The following is a 19,017-nucleotide window of genomic DNA, read 5'->3' as shown; positions in this document are numbered from 1 at the left end:
ATTTGCATGTTGATATGTTTTTTTTGTTGGTTTTTTTTTGTGTTTTTTTTTTTTTTACTTTTTCTATTTTTGGGATTAAAAAAATGACATGAAAAAAGTAATGAAACAAGGGTAATGTGCATAGGCAGATCCATGGGAGTAGTGGACACAGAGATACCCCGACCCTGCCCTCCCTCCCCCCCGCTCAACATGTACAGTCAATAGTTACCATTCAGATTCATTACTTTTCTGTACCAATGGTAAATATCACACTTCACCCTTTCTGATTATTGGGTCCGCCTCTGGTAATGTGCATAATAGTCACAGGCTCATTTTAAATAGGCTTTCATTTCCCCCTTCCCCCCCAGCTGATAAAATAACCCTTTCCAGCCCAAATTCTGAAAAGTGCCCTTCATGATAGACCTATTCTAAGCAGCTTTTATACTTTGTTTTTAAAATCACCATACAAACATAAAAAGACAACATAAAACAAAAAGCCATGAAAAAAATAAAACCTGTCATTAGCATGTGACACTGACCAAAAGTAGCCCATACTGTTTCATGAACAGTTCACAAGGACTTCTGCAGTTTCGTATTCGATATTGGACAGAGGTACTAAAAAGGGCTGCCAGTCTGATCTGTTAAAGCTGGATTCTTCATCAAGCCCGGGACTGGAAAGGGTTACAATTTTTATTTTTCCTTTAGTGCTGATGATTGTTATTTCCATTTTGTTTCTCTTGTTTCCTAGATGGACTCCCCACTGAGAAGATCACCCGGAAGAAGAGTATTCAAAGGTGTCGGGCTTCCGATAACTCTGCCGTCGTCGGTGCTCGGGGGTCCCCAAAGGCTGCTGGAGTACTGAGGCACCCCGCCCCACAGCAGGTCGCTGCTCCCCTTGCCCCCCAGGCAGGGAGCGTTCCAGTGGCCGGCGTCGTTGCGCACCAAGCCGTGGGAGCTGCTCGAGGAGCCCAGGCGAGTCTGGTTGGTTCCAGTGTTGGACTGCCAGCTGGAGGTGGGCGGCAGTGGCTGGCCTTGTGCTAAGAAACGGTTGACTTCTTCTTCACCAGCAAACTCGGCCAGGATGGTAGTGTTTCCCAGGACACACCTGAGGACGAAAACAAAAGGTGCAGCGGGTGAAACAAGGGGTGCAAAGGGCGCTTTTGGAAATCTCCGAGATGCATATAAATCCATTTTCCCCCAAGTTGAATTTGAGATGAAGATTTAGGCCTGCTCACTTTTAGCAATCCCAGTCTCTTGAACAGAGACTTCTCTGTCCTATTTTCTATTTACCTTTCTACATCCATAGGCAAACACACAAAGCTGTATGTGTGGAGACCACCTCATTTAACTAATGTGCATCGTGGGAGGCTGTACTCTATTTAGGCATAAAGATACAAGCATACCAGCATACCATCAGTAACAAATGTGTCACTATTGGTGTAATTTATTGTAATACATTTTCAAAAACTATTCTCTTCACACTAATTTGTCATCAAAGAATATATTCTAGTATTTAAATCCTGCAACAGACTCAATCATTTGCCGTGTATTTTAAGATCAACTAACCAGGAAAAGAAAAGTCATCTCTCTCTCTCTCTTTTTAAAAAAAAAAATCTGCCAGATACATGAGCAGAATAAAATTGAGACACCTTGCACCTCAGGATGCCTACAGCCATCACACTCAATGGTAACTTTTTAGTTACAGCAAAGGCTGAAATGCTGTTTCTAAGTCTGCTCAAGCACCTGATAACACTGCCTCCTTTCCCCACTTTCACTTTTGCGTAAGTGTTGTGGCTTTTATTACTTCTGAGCACTGGGCAGTGGGACCTCTAGTAATTACAGCACTTTGCTTTACTACAAATGTAAGACACAAAATATAGATCCGACAACGCATCATGTAATGTAGCAAAGCAAGCTCTGGACCATGCGGTGTGTAAGTCCTCTTCCTTTTTAAAATATTCTCAGAAGACTGAGAGACTCAGAAAGATTAGAGAATCCTCCTTTTTTCACATGTAATGAACAAAGGTCTTATCCCATCACAATGTTTAACATTAACTGTTCAATGTACAGTTCAACTCTTCTGTGTCTAATGCTTATTCCTGCTTTTATTTAAAAATATACTTGAAACCCACTGGCTGTGTTGGGAATACATTTCCAACGTCTGTACTCTGAAAATTGATTTGTACTTCAATGCAACTCACCACTCATCCTGCAAAGTTGAAGGTTTTGTCTTTCCCCCCCTCCCTATTTCCTGACACCTCAGTTTTCTTTAATAGTATGTTTAAAATTAAATTCCTTTGTATATGTTTGACAAAAATAACTGCATGACTAATGCAATGGAGCAGAATTCTTCCAAGAACCTAGCTTTTATTTTCTTCTAGAATTTATTTTACAACCTAAGGTCTTTTAAAGAAGAATGGAAGATAAATCTACCTGGCCCGTCTGCCTAAACGTCCAGGTTCTCTGTGTTAGTTCAGTCTCACCATTGCACGGCAATGGTAACTCCGAACATATACATTAACAACTACGCTTTTGTTGGAATAGAAACGTGTTTATAACGGCTATTGCCCCTCACTGCCTGACCACAGCCTCTGGTTTGGAAACCATCAACAAGCAGGGTTTGTGCAAATGCTCCTTGCTGAAAAATCACATTGTAAGAATTTCTACCTTTCCTAAATATGTAAGAGAAGAGATGCAAACGCAGTCTTTGAAAACTATGTGTTCTTCATAAAATTTTAAACTAATTTGAAAAAAGTATGAATCACTGCTGCTCCTAATTTATACAGCAAAAAAACCCACACACAACCAGAGACAGAAAGTGTGAGCAAGCTATTCTCGTATCAAATCAGATGGGATCTAAGACTGTTGGCTCTGCGATGTATTTTCCAGTGATCAACTCCATGTAAACATTTATCCATGAAACAGATAGTGGCTGATATCTCTTGGAACTCTAACACTGTCCTGTTGGCTTCCACAAATCCCGTTGTATTTTACAGTTGTCACCCTGCCAGCAAACCAAACACATATATAGCTCAACCCTTTTCATTCAGAAAGGCCCGTCCTGTCCTTGCCAGCAGTATAACTATAGTTATGCCACAACCTATTAAAAAACCAATTTAAACGGAGGCCTTCCAGATCACTGATAACATAAGGACATCGCCATGTACATATTTAAAATAAGCACTTATCTTTAAACTCGCAGGTTAATTTTGCCTTTGGCATTATTTCTTTTACCTGATGCACACATCTCAAGTGATGTAACTAAGATGGGTCAATTTTTCATCTCCAATTGTTCTGAATGCTGCTTTGTAATATTTAATTAAGGAATGGTCAACAGTTAAAAAAGCAACATGGTCATTAATATAATTATTATTACTACAATTTCTGTTAATCAGGTCATAATGGGAAAGTAGTTGCAGCTTTACATATGGAGTAACCATTGCTCTTAAATCTCTTAAGTACAGGGAAGGTAATCAGAACAGTAGTACCTCTAGTTCCAAACGTTGTTTCCGCTATGATCAGTATTTTTTATTACACTCATGCTATAACCTGTTGATAAAGAAAATTCTTTCCCACTCTAAGCACCTAAGTATTCTTTTGAAACATCAGTCTTCATATTCTTAATCCTCCCTAATGTCACTGATTTTATCACTCAAATTCTCCAGCTCTTGCATAGTATGCCAATTAGTCACATGGATTTTAAAACACCTAAAAAGGCACATTTTGTTGTCATACATTTCTTTCAATTTCTTTCATAACTCCTTTAAAAAAGGTGACCACCATGAACACGTTCTTTATCATTGTTTTGTCCTTTCTGTTGCTCTCTAAGCTAAAACCTTGCCTCGCGCTCTCTTCTCTCCAAGCTTCCTTTGGAATTCTTAGCACATCTTACAAATTCTTTGCAGTCTCACAGGTGACAAATCCTTACTGAGCACATTACTCATGGTGAATATCTATTATCAAGTTTTGTAATGAACTCTTATTCAGTAGTATACGAGTATCTAGCCCCCAATTATTTTTTTCTCTCTCTCACTACGTAATTTCCAAAATCGGATTGAACTAACTAGTGATCAGTCTGAGCCCTAGCAAATAAATGCATAAGAAAATAGTTTCTGAGATAAAACAGGCTTCATAACAAAGCAAAGAGAGAGCAGAAACATACATATGCAGAGACTTTTGGGCCTTGGCTGCTTCTTCCTTGGAACTGTATCGGACCACAGCATTCCCTTGTGTCAGGTTCAAGTGGAATGTTATTAGAGGGCCATGTTGCAAACACAGTGTCCGCAGTGTGGAACCATCAATCTGGTAAGAGGGAAGGGGGGAAAGGTTACCTGTATTTTTGTGATTTTACTTTAAATGCTTATTAACTAAGCAAGTTTTAATCAGTAAAGGTGAAATAAAAAAAAAAGTTTTTCTTCCATAAGAAGAATTTAATTATAGATTTATACTGTCTTCATTGAGTGAGACATCCTGTGTTTTTAAGACTTCCCTACAGTCCAGTGCACAAAATTTCCCAATTTAGGTGATACAAATCATATTTACCATTAGAAGTCCAGAAATAAGTCAAAGGAAAAACACATTGTTCATAAATATAACTGAATTTTCCCCAAGATTAATTTCAATGTCTATATTTAAGGCTTTGTGACTTATGTTCTTCCTTGTGAATGACACTATGTGGAGGACTAGAGGATTTGACAGACTTAGGAGAAGAATCAAAAAAACAAACCCCATAGGAAAAGCAGATTTTTACATCTCTGTATCTGCTTTAAAACATCATTCACCTCCAAACTCACACATACATAAATGGTGCACACTGAATCACTAATTACAGTCTTGAAAGTTCATACTTGACGTGACAGCACTTTGAAAACTTAACAAATTCCCTGTAGAAGACAGATACTTGTAATAATTATTTTCCCTTCAAATGAACCAAATGACCAAGGTTGATAAATATTCTTCTTATCACCTCTTAAATGTGACAAGTCTCTTTTCATAACTAGTTATGTACAATTCTATTTACCTGGGGTGTGAGGTTTCGAAGAACCAGCCAGCTGCTTGTTCTCCCTGAGCTGTCAGTACTCCATGCAGAACCTACAATACAAATTCCACAACAAAACATTTTATCATGATGTTAGAGAGAGAGAGCCTATTACAAGAAGACGACCTATCTGGAATCACAACATACTAGCAAGCATTATTGCTACTGAAAACAAATCCTAGAGCAGTTTCCTCACATCTTGATTTATTGTCTTCCTCAGAATGAAAGGTTGCTGAATGAAAACCTGCTTTTGTTACATTTAAAAGATCTGTGCATTTTTCACATTCCCACAGTAACTATTAGAAAACTAGCGGATGCAGGTATGACACTGCAACAAACTGTATCTTCAGGTTACATTAGAATTAATCTGGAAGACACATTTTAAAAGCAATTCAGATGTCCAAGCTCAGATTGCTGCTTGCTATTAAAGATTTTTATAGCACTGCAGCATTCTGCTATCTTGCCAATGATAGATTAATGTATATGACTTATTCAAAACAGATATTTCTGCACTGACAATGTTCTGATTAAAGATAAAGGGCCATAACCAACAAAACCTGCTTTTCCAACTTCAGCCTGGTGTTTTACAATGAGAAATTGTACAAGCTTGATATTTATGAGTGGCATTTGAGAAACCGCAGTACTTCTGCGGTCACGTGCGTGACCACACTCAGGCTCCAGAGAGTGTCCTGGCACCAGCAGTATCTGCCCACCAGGTGGGGTTTTGGTGAAGAAAACTGATACAAAATAAATGGCAAGAAGAGGGAAGAACATTTAATTCCCAACTTAGTGAAAGCAGATTAATAAAATGGTCAACTTTACAAAATAGGTGTAATACTTTTGAAGCTGACAATCCTTCACAAGCAAACGTGATATATAAATACATATATTTATATAGCCACATCCATGGTTTCTCATATTTGTACTTAAGCAAAACAACATCATCTAAAAAAAAAGTCTGCATGAAGAAATTAAGACATTCCCTGAGGGCCCTGCAATGCCATCAGGTCCTAAATGCTTCACATCCATGCTCCAAAAATGTGTTCCATATTAAATTCCATGGGCTGATTCACTCATCTTGAAGCCTCATAGGCAGTCATAGATCATACCACAAAACAAGAAACATGTTTAAAAGATATTTTTAGAAATTAAGGAAATGGAAAAAATCCTAGTTGAAGTTAAATAGTTTGGCAATTCCTATGTAAAATTACTAATATGACCACCTGAAAGATGACAGCTTCATTTACAACTTATCCTAACTAAAACAGACACGAGCTTCCTCCCCAAAACAGACACATTCTACTTGTATTAAGCCTCAAGTTTCTGGAGCCTAATACACAGCAATGGGGTGCCTCACTATTGTAACACAGAATAAAAGCAAACAATTATAAACAGAAGGCACTGTGGTGTTATAAAACACAGAAGTCAAGAGTACCAGAGGAGTAAGAGCTGGTCCAACCCAGGGGACTGGCACCCCATGTAGATGATGGCTTGGTGTTTGTTAAGCCTGGAGGTGGTCTCGTAGGAGCAGTAGTGTTTCTGGGTACCTTCCATAGTTCATGGGATAGAGAGGCTTGTGTGTGAGAGATTGGGCCAGAGGACCACGTAGACTTGATGTCCGACAATTTACCTGCAACAGAAAAAAAATACATTTGTGTTTTTTTAGTTAGCAACAACTGTTAAACCAAGAAGGATGGGTAATCACCAAGCTTCTGCATCAACTATATTCTTCCAACTTTTCAGGAGAGAAAAGAATAGCATTCCGTACCATCCAGTGATATAAATCCTGTATCCTTTGAACCTACTTACACTAGTATTCACATTTTCAAAGAATTTTGTATTTAATGAATCTCACAACACCTGCTACATATACAGTTCCCTTTTTAAAATCTCCTATTTCATTTTCTCGTAAAAGACGATACATAAAAAAAGACCAGAAAATGGACTTAAGTATTTGAAATCTAATTTCATCAAAATTATAATGAAATACTTCAAGATTGTCTTTCTCAAAGGTTTAATAGAACTTAACCACTTTTTCTTACACAACTCATTTTAGCTAATACAAAGTAACCGGTATATCCATATGTTCTTCTATTTTTAAAATTCCAAAGATCAAAGACCAACAAAAACTGTATTTCTGAATATTCAAAGTAACAGATACTCTTTTTTCCAAGTGCCTTCGAGAAAAATGAAGTCTTCAGAAGACTAGGCCATATCACAACCTGTCACTCTTTGTAACTTTTTACCGTTCTGTTTGTTATTTCCCTTATCAGTTTTTAAACTATCTTACTGCTGTTCCTGCCAAACCAGAGTTTTATAAAATAATACAAAACCCAAGAATAACAAATACAGTTTAGCATTCAGAGTGGCAGACAAAATTGATTCAAATTACGGATACCAAAACAAAACCCTTTATTCACCTTTAAACTTACACATCCCTGCCTTTCTTCCTTGTACCAACATACGTTGTGAAATTAAGAGTCCAACTTCCTTGCCATAGCACAGTCCCACCGTTTCCTAACATTAGCGGTACCTGTTTGACTGGAATGGACTGAAATGGTCACATCACTGCATCTTCTGCCAGAGCAAATGATACTGTGATTATGCTGCCTTAATGCTTTAATGTTAATTGCAGACAGTAAGAAAATACTTGGTCTGACAAAGTCCAAGATGCAAAAATCTTGTGATTTTTTTAAAACCAGATTTGAACTGGCAGATTAAGCTTATACTGAATCAGTGCTTTGCATCAGGCAGCCATTGAGGTTTTTTTATTAAGTCCTAAAGCCAAATTTACCAGTCACCACATCGCAGCCTCTGTTATATACACACACACTCCCCAATTTGCCTCTATGTATCTATATCATTTAACTCAATGATTTTATACTGAATCGTAACAATTTAAGTGAAAGGGCAACCACTCTCCCATCTTCTTGCAAACCGTGGCAACAAAAATAATTTGCCAGTGACGATGAAGACATTGACAAGGGTAAAATGGTGGGGGGAAAGGGAGAAAGTCTGAGTTTTACAACTCAGAGCAGCTCAGCCTGTGATGTAGCACATGATACATGCACATTACCACAGATTAGATGTTGCTATGTCACTACTTCTCATGGGGTATACACAAAGATTAGACGACACTGCAAAAAAATAAAAAGCAAATAAAGCAGAAATGCATGGCAGATAAAAGAAAAGCAAGCCATTCCTTTCTTTTTCTTTCATTGGAGTGAAACATTTCAAACAAACCCTTTTCATTTTGCATTCTGCAGTACGACCTGGAGCTTGCACCTTCCTTTATTCAAAGAAGGGGAGGGTTTTCATTGATTAGATGTGAAAATGCTGATACAATCCACACAACAGTCCCAACACATTTTTATGATGGGACAAACTGGATATTTAGGTAGCCAGTTTGCAGCAAAGTTTCCATGATTTTCAGAGAGAGATGCTCCACAATTTATAGCTCATTAAAAAGAATGGGGTAATTATTTAGACCATCTACAAGCTCAGCCATATAGGGGAGCATCAGCCTTTGGACTTACTACTAAAAGACATTTAAGAGCCACAAACCCAACGCCTCCAGAGCCATGCAAAGTACCTCCTTGAGGTACTATTAAACTTTTTCCCGAGCTGAAGATGGTTCACTTTTAACAGTGAGTTTAACAACAAAAATTTCCTATCAGCTCTTACTGGAAGGGTCTAGTAGGGGTGTTTCTACTGAGGCCCTAGACTATATTCCTCCTCAAAGTTCAATGGAAATAGTCATTTAGAGATCTCGATGCCAATACAGAGTGACAGCACATGGCACCACGTGGAATAAAGACATTTTTCCTTAGCACAATTCCAGGCATACCATCCAATGCTTACCACTCAAGAGCTGCCAGGAGAGCTGCCTACCTAGCACAGTACTAAAAAATATGCTTCTGTCTGTAGTAGCACTACTGTAATAACTGGGAAAGCACTTTCTAGGGCCTTTTCTCAGAATGCAGAAGGATGCGAAAGTAGAAAGGCCATGTTTCGTACCTGCAATGCTAGGTGCGGATGCAATGCTGCTGAAAGAGCTACTGTAGCCGGAGGCACTAAGCGGCCAGGCACTCGATGAAGGCAGCGTGGCATTCTGAGATGATGTTGGGGATGACCCTGCAGAACCAGCAGAGAAGCAACTAAGAAAGATGGGCATAATGATGTTTGGTGTGACATAAGCAAATCTATTATGTGCAAATACAAACCATGCAAGGCATTTTCCTTAATCAGCCTGGTCTCTGAAGTCTAGGAATGAAATGTTATAGAAAGCATGATAAAGTGAAGCAGAAGTCTTTAGTAGAAAAGAGAAGAAAGCTGGCACAGTAGCAAATGTACTAGCGCCTGTGCAGAAGATAAAGTCTGCATTTCCTTTAAGATATGTGACTCTCTCAAAAAAATCAGTGTTAAACTGTTTAGTCTCAAGGAACAGGCTTCATTTATAAAGGTGCTCTGCCACCTGACTTAAGCAATGCCAACTGTAGAGGAGCATAGATGTATATGATAAACTAACCTCTTACCATGGGTGATTTGTCCTAAATTACTCAAGGTAAGCACTTCTCCTACATCCTAATGCCCACAAATATCTTTAGATTTTTGCAGACTTTCAGTAAAGCAAGGCTATATTTTAGCAATCTCTTCTCAAACTGGTAACATTAAATGAAATAGCCCGAAACCATCTTGGTAAATCATTTACAATCTGAGGAGCTATCTAAGCATACATACAATTTCCTTACTGGCAGCAAATGAAAGAAACTGAACATAAAATAAAATATCTTCATTAGAAAGAACAGAAGAGCTGGAAGTATTCTCTCTAGCCACCAACAAAATTAAGTGTGTATCCTAGGTGACTTATCATTCCTGACATACTTTGATGGACTGTGATACTGAAACATCTTTAACTGGCTAATAAAAATAGGCAAGTTCTTTGGAAAAGAGCGCTGTACTGAGGTAGAAGGGAGGAATGAAAAGGACAATCTCATCCCTCACAGCTCAATAAAAAACACAGGCTACATACTCAACTGGAACAGCAACCAACCTTATCCAGGCTCACTGCGCTCCAAAGGACACCAATACAGACATCAGTCTCAAACAAAACAACTCTGTATCAAGGCCTTCTCTGGAAATAATCTATTCCCCAGGCAGGAGTGAGGGAATTGTATCAGATTCAAAGGCCCATATGCCCACAGAGCTGAAACCGTTCCTGATTCCACGTGGCTAAGACTTTCAGCTCATAGTTGCTGACCCTGCAAAGCTTCATTAGCAAACGGTAAAACGAAAACCAACCCAAAAGCTTAGGTTTTGTCTGTTTCTAAGCGTACAGTGCGAGGATGGTATACACCACAGCCTAGCCCTCTAGATGGAGATCCGCTCTATTAATACCATCCGCGTACTTCAAGCTGCAGTACTCAAAGACAGTCTCTTCCTGGCAGCACGTCATGAAAGCCCCAATCTCGTATGGAGGGGTACTGAGGATAACAGGTAACAGATAATTTTACCTAGGAGCAAACACCTAGGTTAATCGAGTATAAACAAACAGATTCAGCAACTACATTTTTTATTAAAATTATATTATTAACAAGCTAAAAAGGTAATGAGGAAAGGAAACATACATGGACCCCAACATTCACTGCTTTTCAGAAGGTTTTGGCTCTTGAGGGCCTGTTTACTTCTGCAAAGATCATCTATACTGACCCTCTCTAAATAGCGTAATTATTTCTTCATTCCACAGACAGATTATACACCAACAGAGCGAATGTATACTTTCCTTCTATAAAGAAGGAAGACCTGTAGTAGGTATCATCTAACTTACAGCTCTGTAGGGCTAGGCTTTTGGCCTAAAGGGAGTATTTCTTGTGTGCACCATATCTGAACTGTGACTGAATTATGTCTTTATACTTTTCTTTTTATAACTTCAAACCATCCAGGTTGCCTGCCCCTTGAAGTACATTTGGGTCATTAAAAGTTAATTCATTCAACATTACTCATGCACACAAATACTTCATGTTTCAGCTTAAATAAAGATTGCTTTCTGGTAAGAGACAACTAAAATCATTCAAGGCAATGAAAACCCCTGCCTCCTTTCCCTCATGTTTCACATCCCTTCGCCTGAGTTAACAAGCCCAGAGCTGGAAACCCGTTTCAAGGAATAGTTCTGATTTACAATCTACACAGATATAACTACTACAACAAAATCCACATTTTTAATCCTGACAGGTCCTTCTTTACAACCTGATTATATTATTCCTGTGCTCTAATAGAGTGCAGATAACTGGCCTATTTTGGCACGCTGATCACAATTAAACCAAGCCACCTTTCCCTTGATCCACTTTCAGTACATCTCGTTAACAAGCAGCATAGTCCCAATGGTTTATTGTTTTAAAGAGTACCCTTTTAATTCTGGAGTAAGCACTGCCAAGACAAAAGGAATGGAAATGGCACTGGGAAATACTAGTTTACTAGTCAATTCCCTATTTTTCCTTTTCTTTGATGGTTTTGGGGATAAAGCAGCTCTAATTTATTTTGCTGATTGATCTTCTAAAAAAGCTACAATTAATTAGTGTGACAGAAGCCTGCTGCCTGAGCAACAACTGTGGAACTTTTGTATTGTGTCTTCTGAGTATTTCACAAAGTGAATGTAAGCGGTTGGTCAGTATGGAGAGCGAAATCTTGTTCAAAACAAAGTGCTACAGGTTACAAAAACTTCCAGTGACGACAGAAATTTATATTACATCACACAGCCTTTTCCAATATAAAAATATTTACATTCCCATGGAAAACCAGAAACTTCTTAGTCCCATATTTAAATCAAGTATTTCTGGATTTTCAGTGGAAGTTCAGAGCAGAAGCTTTATTAGATTAGGATTACATGCAAAAACATACTACATCCATAATATAAGTAGTCAACTTTTTTGGAAAGAAAAACAAAGCATACACAGATGTGAAAGTAATCTGTGTGTTTACCTCCACTCTTGAGAAGATAGCGATTAACATCCTGTATCGTGGTGTTTATGGTAGGCCCAGTTGGAACACTTCCAGGAGTAACATCGGGGTCATTTTCAGGATCAATATTCTGCAGTCCTTTCCATGGCACTCCTGGATGAAACTCTGTTTCAAATATAATAAAAAGAGGAGTATATAAAGTCGTAATTCTCCAAAGTTCCTGCATATCAGAAGGCATGAGGATTCAATAAATGAAACCAACAATACGTTTTAAGGACGTCAGTTTAACATGAATGCTTTGCATTTTGTTACCTGGTGGCCAGTTTATGCTGGAGCCATTGGAAATTTTATCACTATCGGATTTGGCACGTGACCAGCTGTGAGGAACAGCTACGGGTGGACTGGTGGGCGATTCACTGTTTTGAATCAGATCATACCGGCCATAAGTGTCATCAATGGAGGACTTTCCCGGAGGACCAATACTTAAACCTCCAGGTATAGCACCTGTAATGAATGAAATGGAAAGGCTTTGTTTAGGAGTGGGACTAATTTTGGGTATGGAATTTCATCAGTCCCTATATTTTGTTATTATTTTCTTTTTTTCTTTCTATATTACAAAGATAAAAAAGAAAATTAAAATATAAACACAGTAAGCAAGGCTTAACAGCCTCTGAAGCTTTACTAGGAATTACAGCTGTGAGATACACCGCTGGTACAATCTAGACACGCAAGTTAAAGAAATTCGCATTACATTACTGCCAAAAAGAGACTAAGTAATTCAAATCATTACACTGATGGTAAATAGGAATTTGCTGAGACAGCGTACTAAGGAACATCACTGTAGGCAAGCCCTCTTCTCTTCCTTCTCTAGGTATTCATTGCTGACGGGATGGATGATTTGAAATGGCCATTCTCGTGTTTCTACAAACTATCAGACAACAATTTGGCATAAGCAGTACAGCTACTTGCAGAATAAAAAACTATTGTAGAAGAAATAATTCATGCTGCTCATAATAAAATCCAGGATATAGTAAGGTTAACAGAGCACCATGTTCTAACAGAATAAACTTGGTACAGGAAATAAAGGAATAAACGACTCAGGATACTGGAGGCGTTGGGGATAAAGGTGTTCAAACAGATTAGCAATCACTTCTGGAAAAATACGAAGTTTGTGCTCCTAACTCCCAGGGTGGGTAATTATGTAATCCATCATGCCTTTGTACAGGACTGGCTGTGAAAGGGTGATGATATTGGAAAAATTGTGGGAGAAAGCCAACGTAAAGTTTTTTTGGATTGAAGGTATGCAGATCTGGAGTAAGGGGAAGCTTGTGGGACTTGTGTTGCCAACACTAATGGCTTGTTTTACCTGAACTCCATGTTCTGAGCAACAAAATTCAGCAAGTGAAAAAAACCATTCCTACATTGCATGTAGGAAGTGACAGCTGCAAGAACTTCAATGTGACTGCAAAAATCATCTTAAAAATATCACAGTCTCAAAGGGCACTCTGGACCAACCATTTATGAGCACTTACCGAAAATAGTAACATGAGAAGAAAATTACAATTTCAAAACGACTCAAGTCTCAAAAAGCCAGACTGACACAGAGATTAAATGCGACATACCGTGCTTGCTGGAGTTCTGGTCAAGCGAAGAAGCAGCACTAGACAGATTATCCATTGAGTTGGGGTGTGTCCACTGAGGAAGGCGAGACTGGGACTGAGAAGTGTCCTTCACTGACAAACCACCAGTAATGTCCATGTTATTTACATTCATGTTCGGGTTCAGTCCAGCTAAGGGGAAACAGGTCATGAGATATCCATAATATACTGGAGGATTAAAAGATATGTTTAAAAATCCGGCTAAAGAAATTATTAAACATTGATTTTCAGACATCTGTATGTATGTGTAGTAATTTACTATGCACATTTTCAATCTACTGTCAAGAACTTTTGCTTTTATGGGAACACCAATATAACTCCCATGAATTCAGAAAACTCTGCTAACAGGAAAAGAGAAAAAAGATGTAGGGATAATATTTTAAAGCTGCCAGTATTTCTGCCTGCAGTCTCTTCACTTGTCTCAGAAAAGGCATTCTGGAAGAATGCACTGGAATGCTACGCCTAAACCAGTGAAGAATTTGCAGCATTCCATTGCTAAGCCAAAATATTCCTAATGTCTCACCAGCACAACCCCATGATGTCTGCCATTTTACTTTGCTAACAACATCTTAAAAATCCCAAACAAAGCAACTAATTAGAAGGTCCTACAAACAGCTGCTATTCATCAGAGCAGGTATTGTACTATTTGGGCATGTATTTTGTATACACAGAACAAAAATCACTCAGACTATATCTAAGGAATAATTTTGACATGCTTCTGTGACATGAATCTGGGTCCTTTTTGATACATAATTCTGAATGTTAGCAGATCACAGGAAGCTGAGATATGATAAGAACCTCTTAGACTTAGACCTTTAATTCATAAATTCTTTTGCCTTCTGATGCTCCCTGTTAAAACAGCTCACCATAGCAGTCAAAATTACCTTCTTAACTGCTGCATGGTAGATAAAGCCTGGCAATTCTATTGTACACAGCATAAAGAGTCACAAAGAGATTGAATTAATTCTTTTATGTCATAAATGAAGCCTGTAGCATACATCAGACAATCACAGAAAACAGGTCTGAAAGGTTGTTCTGTTCCCCCCGTCTCAAGGCCAAATCAACTATTTTGACATCAATCATATTTGACAGGTCTATGTCTAACCTACCACAAAATGACTGGTGAAGAAGATTTCAGAAACTTCCCAAATAATTTATTCCAGTACTCTACTTTGCTTAAAGCAAATAAGTGATCCTTAATGTTTAAGTAGATCTCCTTTTATGCAACGTAAGTTTATTACTTCTTGCATCAGCCACATGCAAGAAAACTTCTTTGAAGCTACCTTTCAGATTTTTGAAAATTCCTGCCTGTCTCTTAAGTCTTCTCTTTAGACTAAAGTGAGCAGAGGATTTCATTTTTTCCTTAGCAGTCATGTTTTTGAAACACTTAATCATCTGCACAACACTCCTTCTGCATTCCTTCAAACTGATCTGTATCTTTCTTGAAATACATTGACCAAAATTGATGCCTTACCAGTGCTGATTAGAGTAGAAAGATGACTTTGCATGACTTCCGGATGATACTCCTGTTTATCAGTATGACATTTGTGTATTTTACAACATGATGCTGTTAATACAAACTTACTTCATAAATAGCAATATATGCAGCTAATTAATTAAGCGAATCTTCTGTTCTGATATTTGTAGGCAGAGCACAGGTGAGCAAATACAGCCCACTTGAACAGCTACCAGATAGGCATGTAGCACCATGATTTTGTTTAGGCATTTCAACATTATTTAACAAACACATCTTTTGTATTTCTGTATTTATTATACTGTAGAGCAAAATATTTAGGTGCTGAAATAATGAAATATACTCCCTCTGTCTTTTTCATAGGGAACTGCTTTAACGAAGGACACTTACCAAGAGGGTAAGGAGCAAAGGTGTTCGGTGAAGACTGTTGCTCTTTGGTCTGCAGGTCAGGTAGGCCGGGAGCCTGGGGATGGGGTGAAAAGCTATCCATGGCTGATTTGCCTGCAGAGGGGTGCAAAGATAGATGTGGAGGGGGAGGCTGCTGCTTCATAAGCAGGGCCTGGGCCAGCTGGCGCTGGTGCTGCTGGATCTGCTGCTGCATGTTATTGATTGTACGTGCAACCTGGCAAGAAAAAGAATCAATAAATGCTCAATTGAACAAAAAGACACTAGATTTCTTGTGCCATCCTCTACAGTGAAATAACACAACAGATCTCTTTACAAATAAAAATTTACTGTATTACGGGTTGAAGAGCTTTCCTCTGATAACTGAATGCTGTGAAATAGCTTTATTTTTTTTCAATACTCAAGCCATGCACTATATTATCGTTTCTAAGGATGCTTTAGCTGCTTTGGTATAATGTAGTACATCTCTTTAAGCTATTGAAACCGAACTCTAATGGAGAGATTGAGCTGGCAGGCAAACCTACTTGCTGCTCCTGTTGTCTCATGGGTCCGGAAACGTTACGCTGAGCCTGTAACATCTGCTGCTGGATTTGTAAACGTTGGTACGCCTGCAAGACAGAAACCAGAGGTCAGAGATCCTAACATATACAATAAGCTGAACAAGCTTGCTTGAACTGCTCTGGTACATTATAAAATAGAAAAGACAGAAACATCGGAGTTTTCTGAAAACAGTCAATGAAGCAAAAGTAACAATCTTGTTACAAATGTATTGTATAATACATTTGTTTAAGTCCAATGTTCATTGGTTTTTCTTAAACCAAACACGTCAATAAAAAAACTGATGAGTAAGTTTGTGAGCAGTTAACTGGTCATTAAAGATAGGAACCTATTTTTTTCCTGAAAGAATTATAACACAAAGCAAAAATTAAAATTGAAGTTTATAATATTATACAACTAGGATAAATACAATAGTTGTTTTTTGTTTGGCCATTGTGAGTTCTGACAACACTTTGTATTTAATCAGTTGTGCTGCTTTATTCCAGAAAAATTCCACAATTTTAATGTGGTTAACTGGGCAGTAAGTTTTTTTTTTCCAAGGTGTTTCTCTGAAACACGTGAATTTAAAATCCAAAGGAGTTCTGTACAGATATTTTTCAAGTAGCTGGGTACTGTTCCACTCTTACCATGGTGTGAGAACAATGCTGTGCACCTCAAAACTAGGAAACATAACCAGAAATAAATTCTAGTACCAAACACTGTTACTAATAAAAGAGTTTGACTAGCACATTGAGATCAGCAACTAATCTAGTTTGTCATCCTCAATTTTATGTTTATCTCTAGCAAATACTGACTCACTGTTAGCAGTATCTCTTTTTAAAATATTCATAAAATCCAATGAAATATTTTCATACACACACACATATATATGTAAAATTTGCAAATATAGCAAAAGTACACAACTTTTCAAAAACAAGTAGTTCTTATCACATCATGTTTTTAATATGCATTCCATTACGTACAGGAAGTTTACCCTACACTTTATTATTTAGTGAGGCAACTGAAGGAAGTTCTCCAGGTAACTCAGGTGACCAGCATGGCTGAGATTTCTCTCTTGTTACGTTGTGACACAAATCCCCCAGTTGGTCAATCGGTTGCATACGTTGGCATGCAATACACAGATTAGTGCTCTTTGAGAATATACTATGTTACTCATACCAGTACGAAGACAACTGACTTTTTAGTTCCACTGATCAGCTGTAAAGGATAATTATTCCACAAATGACTATTTATAAAGCCTGAGGCAAAAACCATGATTTTGGTTCTTTAAAAAGAAACTCTACCAAAGAAATCAGCATCTGATTGTTTTAAAGATCTGCCACGTCCATTTAAAAATCTAGTTAGCCATTCTCTTATTTTATCTTCACGCCTTCAATTCTGATTTAGAGCTTATTTGCCATGTCTTTTAACTTACCAGCTGCAGCTGATAGAGCTGGTTCAACATCGTCATATGCTGAGGATTATTAATTGGCGAGGTTAACTGTGCAGGGCTGAGACCAATGTTTTTTGCTGCAAACTGCAAAAGCTGTGCTTGAACCTAAGAAAGAGCAGTGTATTAAACATTGTACATTTACTTTTAACACCAGCAACTGTGTAAGCCATTAGTAAGAGTCACAAGACATCAACTGGAAAATATTACTATTACCAGTAGTACCATGAACTACCAAAAAATTAACAAGAGACAAATCTTAATAATCACGCTCAAACGTCCATTTATAGAAGAAGAGCTGAGAACAAACTCTCCAGCTCTCTAGAAACACTACTTTTTGCAAAAAGGAACAAGAAAACGTGCCCACACAGATAACGTACAGAGTAAACACCCGAGAACATCTTACCCATGTAACATGCTTACTGGCTAGTAAATAGATCAACACAGTCACAGCCAGACAACAGTAGCTGCAAAGCCTCAGAAGCATGACAGAAGCGTATGGAAAGGAGAGTGCATATGGAAGAGTTCCAGGGAAAGGGAAAACTCAAGAGTGGAAGTGCTGTCTAACCTGAGGGGATAGAAACTGAGGCACTTGAGCACGAAGACTAGGCTGGGATGAATTAAGAGGTTGCACTGGCGGTTGCTGCGGCTGTTGCATGGTCCTGGCTTGTGCTGCTCCGCTATTGCCAAACATACCCAGATTGCCACTCGGTATCTACAGCAGGACAAGAAAGACATTGGCATTTAAAGACATCACTCAACATATAACCTGAAAGTTACTTATCTATGCAGTGATGATGACAGGCACAGATAAAGAAGCCTGTATTGACAATCAGGTTTAGAATCGGGCATGGCGAAGATCGCCACGTACCCGACAACATCTCAAACCTCCAAAACTTTGTACAGACGCCTGAACAAAAGGTAGCTGAAGTTGAAGATCACTTTTTTAAGGATGCATAACCCCAGAGGGTCACAAGATGGACAATGAAAAGTACTTGCCAAAAATGTGTGAATTTGTATAGCAAAGGACAGGAGAATGGAGTCATTAAACTCACAGCATCCCAATCCTTAAATCATCTAGGCAGTTTTTATACTTAGTCATTTTACAAAGCTACTGATAATGGACATGCTATTAGTGCAGTCTCCGCTTCTGAAAGATATGCTTAATGGGCTGTAAGTGCTGGACAAATATTGCCTTTAGAAAACTAACTTAAAAAGAATATACATAATAAAAGCCACCATAGAATGATACATAAGAGTTCTTCTGTGTTGTTACTTCTTATCTTTTCTGAAACTTCAATTTATATGACAAAAATAACCTTTTCATAATCAACAGTAGTTTATGACCTCTCAGTCTCGTGGTGTTTATCAGTCTTCCCCTCCATCTCCTTTCCTTTCCTTTTCTTTGCCTTTCAGCATGTTCTACCCAGGGGCCAAAACATCCCTCTTGCCACAATGCTCTCTCTGACCAGAGGTGCTAGAAGTACAGTTTCTTTCTTACCACCTGTCAAAGCTATGA

General features: G+C 38.3%; 1 protein-coding gene across 1 annotated transcript in view; it reads right to left on the bottom strand.

Moving 5' to 3' along the window:
• Positions 1 to 338: 338 nt before the first annotated feature.
• The window catches only part of TNRC6C (trinucleotide repeat containing 6C), a 45,829-nt gene continuing 27,150 nt past the window's right edge, over positions 339 to 19,017 (bottom strand). Inside the window, exons 10-21 of the mRNA XM_009582516.1 lie at positions 18,067 to 18,213; positions 17,484 to 17,606; positions 16,036 to 16,119; positions 15,497 to 15,728; positions 13,597 to 13,764; positions 12,287 to 12,478; positions 11,996 to 12,139; positions 9,035 to 9,151; positions 6,453 to 6,647; positions 5,000 to 5,070; positions 4,142 to 4,281; positions 339 to 1,084 (exon numbers count right to left, since the gene is read on the bottom strand). Coding sequence (XP_009580811.1) covers positions 724 to 1,084; positions 4,142 to 4,281; positions 5,000 to 5,070; positions 6,453 to 6,647; positions 9,035 to 9,151; positions 11,996 to 12,139; positions 12,287 to 12,478; positions 13,597 to 13,764; positions 15,497 to 15,728; positions 16,036 to 16,119; positions 17,484 to 17,606; positions 18,067 to 18,213 — 1,974 coding nt within the window. The 3' untranslated portion in view covers positions 339 to 723. The remainder of the gene's footprint in view (positions 1,085 to 4,141; positions 4,282 to 4,999; positions 5,071 to 6,452; positions 6,648 to 9,034; positions 9,152 to 11,995; positions 12,140 to 12,286; positions 12,479 to 13,596; positions 13,765 to 15,496; positions 15,729 to 16,035; positions 16,120 to 17,483; positions 17,607 to 18,066; positions 18,214 to 19,017) is intronic.

The sequence above is a fragment of the Fulmarus glacialis genome, unplaced genomic scaffold (genome assembly GCF_000690835.1).
Source record: "Fulmarus glacialis isolate BGI_N327 unplaced genomic scaffold, ASM69083v1 scaffold26817, whole genome shotgun sequence".
Taxonomy (NCBI): domain Eukaryota; kingdom Metazoa; phylum Chordata; class Aves; order Procellariiformes; family Procellariidae; genus Fulmarus; species Fulmarus glacialis.
This window is presented reverse-complemented; position numbering and strand designations above follow the sequence as displayed.